The sequence below is a fragment of the Trematomus bernacchii genome, unplaced genomic scaffold (assembly GCF_902827165.1).
Source record: "Trematomus bernacchii unplaced genomic scaffold, fTreBer1.1, whole genome shotgun sequence".
NCBI lineage: Eukaryota > Metazoa > Chordata > Actinopteri > Perciformes > Nototheniidae > Trematomus > Trematomus bernacchii.
The window spans coordinates 4959497-4969491 of NW_022987973.1; the positions used below are offsets into that span (position 1 = coordinate 4959497).

Here is a 9995-nt window from a genome sequence, read left to right on the forward strand (position 1 = left end):
TCTAGCTTCAGGTCTTCATCAATACAGTATGATGATAATTGTGTAACGGATGGTCCCATTTAGAGTTAAATAGAAGATTAAGCATTGTAAGCTTAAGGGGGGGGTTACCCTGTGATTGACAGGTTGCAATCTGCATTACCCAGTTTGCATTCATCTATTTTTTCATCTAACAGTTGCAACCTTTTTATAGTGTGATTTCAGTTGACAAAGATGGATAGAGGTAGATAGATACTCTATGCACCCACATTGGAAAATTCTTTCACATTTTTTAAAGTTATATTTTGGTCAAATAAAAATATATTTTTCAACGTTTGGTGGCCCAACCCTCACAACCCTCACATATACTTACACAAAACAAAGGTGGAAAAGGGCAAACTGCCAAGCTCGAGGCTTCAAAACATTCCAATGGGTGAAGTCAGATGTTGTGTTTAGATGTTTGAAACTGGCCTTTAGGGTGAGGACAGACTGGGTGCACAGGACGCACAGGACAGTTAATAGCTAGTGTGAACTTTATTTCACCGGGATTATTTGTGAAATATAAAGAAGACCGCACAAAAGATGGGGCAGAGATAAAAGGCAGGCAACTGAGTGCCAGGGATGGGGTCAGAAAGACAGAGGACCTCCAGGCACGTGTTTTATTGTGCCTTCTGTAGTAGTCCAATGGCTTTACAACACTGTATGCCTTATAGCAGTGGTTCTCAACTGGTCAGGCCTCGGGACCCACTTTTTCCTTTGTCAATAGATCGCGACCCGAAATTTTGAACCACTCAAATCTATTCAACAAAAAATCGTGCTGTAATATATACGCTTTTCAGCATACAATATTAATAAAAGTGAAGTACAGTGCATATATCCCTTATATCCCTTCACAGAACTAAAGGTTTAATGAGATGATGGAATCAAAGATGAACTGTATAACATAAAAAGGCACACATGCTGAAAACCCAACCCCAGAAGGGGGTCTGGGAGGATTCTCCCCCAGGAGATTTTTTGAAATACTAACAAATAAACTACGCATTCTGGTACACTCTGAGAAGAAACTAAATAAATCTATTGCTACCCGACATATTAATAATATATTATGCCATTGTTTGTTTTTCACTTAGTTCTGACAGCTGAACTTGCTGCTCCACACAGAGAGAAGAGCAAAGAGGAGATAGTTTGTGTGAATTACTTTAAATTGTGGGTAAGGGTAGATAGCTCCCATTGTTCTGTGACCTGTCAATCATCAAACCGGGGGTCATATTTCATTATGTGTTCATTTTTATCTGAAGTTGTACCCATGGATGTATAAAGAGTAGTTCTACCTCAAAGTTATTCTCCGTGGGGACTTCCGGCAACAATCTTGATTCTGATTTGCCAGAAGACTCGAAAAAACATAAGCAAAGATGTTTTATTGAGAAGATGATCATTACGTGACAGAAGTTTTCAAAACCGTTTATGGTCTCCGGTACTTCCAGTCCAACGCCTACTGCATGCACAGCGTTAGGAAATCGGGCCTTCAAAATAAAAGTTTGACTTTTCTTTTCTTTCTTTCTTTCTGCACTCACACATCTGCGACCCACTCGAAACGGGTCCGCGACGCACTTTTGGGTCGCGACCCACCAGTTGAGAACCACTGCCTTATAGTATATATTTGTTTACATTTATATTATTAACAAGTATAAATATGGAATGCAAACAGTATACTGCTACTGTATGCAGTTGAGGAGGTCTGAAGTGTTTCTCAGTGCATGGATGTTCACATCTTCATTGAATCAATATGAAGATCGTGTTCAGACCAGTAAGCCAAATTCAGAGAGAAGACATTTTCAGATAGTGTAACAGCAATGGCTTTGCGGTTTGAAAGAGGCACCTTGTATTTTCTATTTGTCTTTTTCACATATAATATATGCAGCATATCGCTTATTTTATAAAGTGCTTGTTTTAGTAAACATGTTTATCTGCATATACTGGGATTGTGTTGACCTGAAAGGAAGAAGACATAAACATCTTATATTGAAAAAATGCTTTAGATGGAGTATATGATGTTATATGTTACGTTGCTTTTATCTTCAAACTAGAACAGACTTCTTTCTGATTACCTACTTTATCAATTGTATAATGTTTACAGCAGGTATTCCCAGCTTTTAAACTACACACTTTTATCTTTCCTTTCTTTTTCCTTGCACTCCAAACTCTCCCTGTGGCTACCCATTCTTCTTTTATGTATTTTTAACCATTTACTGTCTTCCTCTCCTCTTTTATCTAAGTCTTTTCAAATTCAGGACAAACTGAAATGCTCATCCCAACAGTGTTAGTTATGTCATTTCCTACAAATGAATGATTCTTGCTCTGCTAAAGGCCATTACTGTACAGTATATCCAAGGAGAACGACCAACAGCAATTAATCGTATTTTGTTCCTTATTGCTCACTACATCATTCACATTGATTTTAACCCAGTTGCCGGTAGTGACAACCACATTTAGCTGTAATGTATCATCACCATGATAGTCGAGGAATTTGAATAAGCAGGGGTTTGTTATGCTGATTTAAAGTGAATGAATCTCTTCCTATCCTATCTTTTACAGACTTCTGACTTACAGACTCCTTAATTGCCAATTATTTCTTAAATTGAGTAACAGGGTCACTACATATAATACGATGAAACTATTACCCACAAGTCTCCATCCTTAATCCATGACACCTGCAAGAGGTCATGTGTCTGTAAAAGTGCACCAAAACTAATTTATTTTGTCATAGAGTTAATCACACATTCAATGATTTGCATGTTAAACCAATTTTGCTCATGTATTTCAAAGTGTTTTTAGTCATCCTTGAATAATAAAATGGACACACCTATCCATGATCTCCAAATAATTCATCTTTAAGACTTTGGTGAGCCCTTGACATTTCCATTAGTACCACAAGCAGTTTGGTGGTTCTTAATGACATCTAAATTAATCTTGACAATTTTAGATGCATTGCCAAGACATTTTACTTTTTAGTTTCCCTCAGGATGAATTGTACTTGTGAGCAGCCAACTTTGCATCCAGCACAATCACCAGATAACATTTAATAATATGACCAAATATCTGCGAAGCAATGGTATTTTTATATCCCACTCTCTTTTTTATTACCTCTGACTTTCCCATCCGTCTCTCTTTCTCTGTCTCTTCTCCTCTCTAACAATCATTATTTTCTCTCTCTCTCACAGCCACACACAGACACACATTCAGTTTCATTTTTAATTACTTTATTGGCTGCCGTAGAAACACTTGTGGCAAAGTAATTTACATTCAGTCATCTATTTTCTATTTTCTTATCCAGGTCATTTCCTAGTCATTTAACAGGGCAGAAATCTGTTCATTCAGTAGCCAAATAATTAGAGTAGCAGCCCAGATGTCATGTTGGTTGAAAACCTCTTTCCCTCCTTCTGAGAGATCCAGAGTGTCAGTCAATGCCAGGTGATAGGTGCAGCCCCTCTAGCCTGTCCTGGCCCTTCCTCAGATGCCCCTAGGAGTTACCTGGCAAGGCATCCTTAACATTAGCCAGATGTGTCTCCGCTTGGTTCCTTCAATCAACATTAAGGTCCTGATGTTCTAACCCTAAACAAATCCCACTAAACTTCTCCATGTGGGCAACATGATCTGCAAATAGCAGAATTCTAAGCTAATGTCAATGCTGACATGTTTAATACAAACAAAAGGAAAGGAAAGGCACACCCCTATCAGAGTCATTAGCCTAGCTTAAACAGACTTGATGACCCTACAGCTCACACATCCCCAGCGACAGAATTGTGAGGGTTTTACTCCACCCCAAAACAAATGTAGACAAGACAATGTAGCACATTCCCATCGCTGCTGAAATAACTTGAACTGCGTTAAGTGCTGATCCATTTTTTTCATCACAGAGCCTGCATTGCATCGCTCATAAATGTGAGGTTTAACAATCGGCCATAATTTATTTTCTAGCACCCTGACCTTGGCAGGCGCTCTCTGGAAGGTTTAGCTGTGTAATTCCCCGATCATTTCAACAGACCCTCTGGCCCCCTTACTGAAATTTGGGATTGGCTGGCCTTGTGTGCCAATTCAGAGGGCACCACAACAGGCCTGCAGCAAATGTGGATGAACCATCCGCAGTGCTTAGTGCCTCTTTCTTCCTTTTTGCTTTCCCCTTATGTCCCTCTGTTGCATCTCATTTTATTCTTTTTCTTTTTCTAAACTGTTTCCGCTGTTCCCCCTCTTCCTGTTTGTAACCACCAGCCTTCTCTTGGTCTCTTTTCTCCACTTTGAAACACCTCTCTTTTCCTGTTATTACATCTACATTTTAAATTATGTTTACTGGCTCTGCTATTGTGTGTTTCTGTGTGAGTGCGTGGGTGTGTTATGAGATTAAAAGTAGCGGTGTACCAGGATTTTTCACAAAGCACTTGGAATAAACAGCTATCTGTTTTGGATAATGCGTTTCCAACTTTTCTGACTTGTATCCAATCATTTATTTTGCAGTGCCTTTTTGTCATTTTGCAGATGCTCACATTCACAGGGACGTGCCAATGAGTGCAGCAGTGGAAAACACTTAAAATAATGTATTGCTAGCCATTCTAAGAGCCAATAGGGAGGACAAGGGCCAAAACAACAGTGCCCAGGCAGTACAAAGTGATCTCTGTGTCTTTGTGATGTTCATGTACTGTATCAGCAAAAAGCTTGTGTAATAATCTAATAATAGAGAGGTGCACAGAAATACCTCTATGCTGCTCTTGGATCCTTTGTCCCCCTCTCCTCTCTTGTTCTTGTGACTTGGCCTCTACTCTCCTATTGTCTACTCCTCTCAGGTCTGTCAAACCTCTCCTCTCATATCTAGTGCACTTTCCTCTTCGTTTCATCTTCATATGGGTTATTATTTGTCTTCATTGGAAACTTTCTCTTCTCTTTTATCTTTTTGGTTCTCCAGCCTCTCCTTTCTCCAGTCCCTCGTCTCCTTCCAGCTTCTCTCAGTTTTCTCATTTGTCTCCATCCTTTGCAACCTGGTATTTGTAATGTCTAACCTCATTTAGAGCTGCCTCCTTGTCCCCCCTTTTTCAACTTTGGACCTCTCCTCGCAGCTTGTGTAACCTCTCTCCTTCTGTTCATTTAAGTGAATGTCCTGCTCTCACCTCCTCTACCATCTTCTCCATCTATCAGCCTCTGTTTCCTCGCGGGTTTTTCTCCGTCCTTTTTCTCCTCTGCTTACTTTTACCTTGTAAGTCTGCTGTCCATTGGATGGTTTCTCTGCTTGTCGTCCTATTACCTGCTTTACCAGTTTCTGTCCAACCTGTCCTTTACTATCTGTCTCGCCTCTTCTCTCTCGCCCTTCATGTGTATTATTTGAACTAACTAAGCCTGTCTTTTTCAAGCCTTTCATCAGTTCCCCCTCTTCTCTTCTCATTTGGTCCTCCTTCTTCTCCGATCCCTCTCTCATCGTCCTCTCTGACCTCTTGTCTCTGCCTCTTTCCAATGTCCGACAGCTGGCCAGTCTTCATGAATTAAAGAAGAGATACAGCAGACCTAAGTCTTTGTATCGGTTTTGCCCTCTATTTATCTTATTTTCCTATTTTTTGGGGGCTTTTAAACACAATAGTTCTTACAAAATGCAACATGGATCTTTGTTTTCCTCAGCCATAAACTCTTACTCCAAAAGCACAGTTTGAAGAGGAGCGACCTCTCTTTAATCTTGTTGCAGAAATGGTATACTGTTAGGGAATAATTTGCTTAGGTATTCAACCTCCGACACAGTTCATCGTTTTCTCTTCTCACAGTCTCTTGTCCCATGGCATAGGTCTACGGCCTTGGGTATTGCTGCTATCTCTCTTAAGGAGGGGCAGCTTGGGCGCATTGTTGTTGCCAGTCTATGACAGAGCACAAGCCGCCATGAGGTAGTTTACTGTTCAGGGACGTAGGTTCCCTGGCGCACATTCTTTCCTATGGACGAGAGCTCTAGATAGATTCAGGGTCCATATTTATTTAGACTCACTGATAAAGAATGTTGATTATTATACTCCGAACTAGTTAACACCTTGAGCTGCAGAAGGGTTCATCAGAATTGGTTTGGCAACCGCTGTGTCAACTCGTGACACACAACCTGTCTTGTAAATTCTCCGGTCGTAACTCCAAATAAACCGTCAGTGTTTGCCATCAAAGCTCCAGCTCTCCTCGTGTCTCTCTGAGTCCTGTTTCCAATTGCTTCAGAAGTTTCCCCCACATATACCAAATCACTAACATTTGCAAAGTAACACACATGTAGTAATTCAGAGGCCAAACATCTTGCACATCACCATGCATACAGACCCCTCTGGGAAATGTATCCCTCTTAACATGTTTTAAGTGCACAATTGTTTGAAAACAGTCCAAGGCCATTTTGTTATATTACAGTTAGCAGTTTCATCATGTGAATCTTATGTATTGTCGGAGAACATTTTCTTTAAAAGCCTGATTCAAATAGTACAGAGATATAATCAGACACTTACAAAATAACTAGAATGAAAAGTGCTTTGAGACTTGGGTAACAAAAATCCTCTTAGGCTAAAAAGCTCACTAATGTTATACTTAACTTAACTGCACATCCATGTTGCTAAAACACATATCTATGGGGGTCATTAGGGTGGGATGCATTGTTTTATTGCCGAAAATAATATAAAGTGCACTATATTCGCTATCCAACCTCAAAATGCCCTCAAACATAAAAAAAGAAAAAGTCTCTGGTTCTTACACTCATGTCTCATATATGTCATTACTGTGAGTCTCACTACATGCATGACTGAGAGATAACACACTGCTCTACTGTACTCTATTTGATGTGTATACTAAACAGTTAGATTGCCTTCGGGCAGAGCTTCATCTCATCTGACGTTCTTTATATTCATTTTTTCTTATTCTCTTGAGCGGTCCTTTTTTGTTTGATAACCTTCCCGACTGTATTAACAGAGACTGAACTCACTGTCTTCAGTAATAATCACTCAATAAGGGCCTTTAACAAGCTCTCCTAATATTTATTTTTACCAATCCTCATATGTTGTGTCTGCCCTTTTCCTTATCAGTGCTCCTCCCTCCCTTACGGTCTCTCTATCTACTCAGTATACCTGCGGCATTATGAAAGGGCAGTTAGAGTGGCTCTTGGTGCTCTAGGGAGGATGGTAGAACATTGGCTTCCAGGCAGTTTCTTACATCATTTCCTTTTTCATCTCAGTGCACTATTTCCCTCACATTTGTCAACGTTTTCTTTATTACCCCCTTGGTTGCTGTTGGTAACTAAATGTGAGAGCAGTTAAAGCTGATGTAAATTTTACAATAGGCAACCAACTCATTGTCTCGGTGATGATGCTTAAACAAGTGTTTTTGAAGATGTGAACTTTGCTGACTTTCTACCACTATTATGATTATTACCATCGGCTTTCTCTTCTCCTCTCCTCTCCTCTCCTCTCATCTTATATCCTCGCCTCTTGGCCACTTTAACATGTAACCTGTCTCAAGAAACCATTGTAAATAATTCACGTGGGAGTTATACTGCACCCAGGACAAGTGCTGTGCTCCGCTTCTGGTCAGTGGTGTTATTATGTGAAGGGATAATATCACTCATTAAATTCCCTCGTCCACATATTTCAAGCCAGTGGAACAAATTGGCTTTCAGCTAAAATCTTCTTAAATTGCAGCCAGCCTTTGCACCTCAGAGGATAATGCAAAGTGACATTATAATCATCACACTTTAAACTCTCGGAAAGTTCTGATTTAAATAGGGATGTTTTTTTGTTTTTGTCGATTTTTTTACAGGCTTTCAGAGAAGGTAATTTAGATCGTGCAGTAATTTTCATTTTCAAGTTCATTAACGTGTATGCTACACCGTTTTTTGTTTGTCATGAGTCATTTCACAACAGAAATTGGTCATGCTGCCGTCTGTAATTACATGGCCACATTTTGGTGACTTTCCCCTAAAAACTGCATTTTTGTTAGAAAGGTTTTACCTACCTCAAATTGAAATATGTAGGCTTGTCTTCCATGAGCACACCCATAACCTGAGTGCATGTACCGCAACAGAAAGCCATTACATACATGTCAATCTCTTGAAGAAGACATCTCTCTGTAAGCGTGATGCTCACCATCAATGTGTACCCTACAGACATGATGTGCACATAAACAAAACAATAACAATAACAATAATTCAACTAACAGTGTATTCGTTGGAGCGGGCCTCTGTGTGATAGTGGTGAATGCTGTGGGTCTGCAACAACCACAGCTTACATGTTGCTAAACCTTCCCTTTCTTATTGGCCTGGTCTGTTTCTATTGTATTTTATTTACAATTATATTAAAGTGCAACTCATCACTAATCTAGAAAGGCTGACAAAGTCCTGATCGTTACAAGATGTGAAAATCATTAGGTATTTTTTGTTTTGCATTTGTCTATGCCTGTATTCTTCTACTACGTTGTTTGTGTTTTTTATAAATGATTTGGTATTTGCTTACTTCCAGGCTGACTGGTACAACCCTGCCATCACCAGTGATCTCGAATAAGAACTGGCTTCGGATACATTTCACCTCAGATAGCAACCATCGAAGGAAAGGATTCAGTGCACAATACCAAGGTACTTTCAGTCTCTTTCAGTCTCTTCTATTCTCTGCCTCCATGTTATGCCTACATGCACCCATACAAACAGAAGATAGCACTGGACATATATAGTACATTTATTGCAGAATATTTATATTAACTGTAATTGAGGAAGCCAATTATTAAGGACAGAAGTCTGAAACCACCTGAGTGGACTTCCTGGACCTTTCTGTCATCTAATTGACTGGTCGTATTACTTAATTAGCATATTAAGGTGCATATTAGTTTCCACGTGGCGGCTCAGATTTAATTGGCTACTTCCATCACAAAACAGGATGACCCAAGACCTGTGTATCTTGCTGTGCGTCTCCAGCTCTTCTTCACTTTATGCTGCTTCTTTCTTCCACAGTGGTCGCTCTCATGCTCTTGTCTTGGTACTCCTGTCGTTTCCTTTCTGTCTGTCTCTCTGTGTCTTCTGTATGTATGTGTGTGTCTGTGTGTATGTGAGGTCTGTTTCTCGGTGGAATGACGTTTGGTTTCAACACAGACTTTTCTGTTATTCCCTGCAATGATGCTACTTAGGATGAAATAGATGGAATTCATTTCCATGCTGCTCCACTGCTTTGTTTTTTTCCTATTTTCTTCTCTCTTGTCCCGTCTTTTCTGTGTCTTTTAATGTCTCCTTTTTTTGTCCTTGTTCTAATTTTCAATTCCTGCCACTGTTGCACTGTTGTAGATTTGTTATTAGAGGAGCTGGAAGCACTTTCTGAATTGCATGCATAGCTGATGCGTACTAAATGGCAATGCTTAAAAGATCTACAGTAATTTAAGTTTAATAAAGCATTATTCATAATTAAATTAATTAACTCCCTTTCCTTTCCATTCTGCAGTGAAGAAAGCAATAGAGTTGAAGTCCAGAGGGGTGAAGATGATGCCCAGTAAAGACTCCAGTCACAAAAATGCCGTCTGTAAGTAAACTGTTGTCTGTTGTGTTGATGTTTTTTTTGCAGTGTGACTCTACGCCATGTTGAAAAACCTTTTTAAACTAATGTTAAACACATTTGGTCACACACTGTGCGTGCACAAGGACATCCATCTGTGATGTGGCAAGAGCAACAAGGTTCAAAATAAAAACCAAAATCCATAAATATTTGTGCTTACAGAAGTCAAATGTATTCATAGAAGCGAATATGTTTTAAAAATACACCTAGTATTTGTAAAGACATTTTATGTTATGCTACGGGAACAATCCATTTTTTCAGTTCAATACAAACCAACCAATGAAATCTAAACGTCCTTATTACAAATACTTGTCACTAATAAACTGAAATACCGTAGCATTTTGTCGCTGTTATTTTGGTTGGAAAACGTTTCAAGTCTTCTTTTGCCACACACAGTAAACCTCCCTCAGCTGGTGTCACAAGAATAATCTGCTA

General features: G+C 39.5%; 1 protein-coding gene across 1 annotated transcript in view; it reads left to right on the forward strand.

The window, feature by feature from the left end:
* Nucleotides 1–9995, forward strand: part of LOC117471385 (CUB and sushi domain-containing protein 1-like) — a 385022-nt gene that overhangs the window by 203871 nt on the left and 171156 nt on the right. Inside the window, exons 6-7 of the mRNA XM_034116353.1 lie at nucleotides 8484–8596; nucleotides 9450–9527. Coding sequence (XP_033972244.1) covers nucleotides 8484–8596; nucleotides 9450–9527 — 191 coding nt within the window. The remainder of the gene's footprint in view (nucleotides 1–8483; nucleotides 8597–9449; nucleotides 9528–9995) is intronic.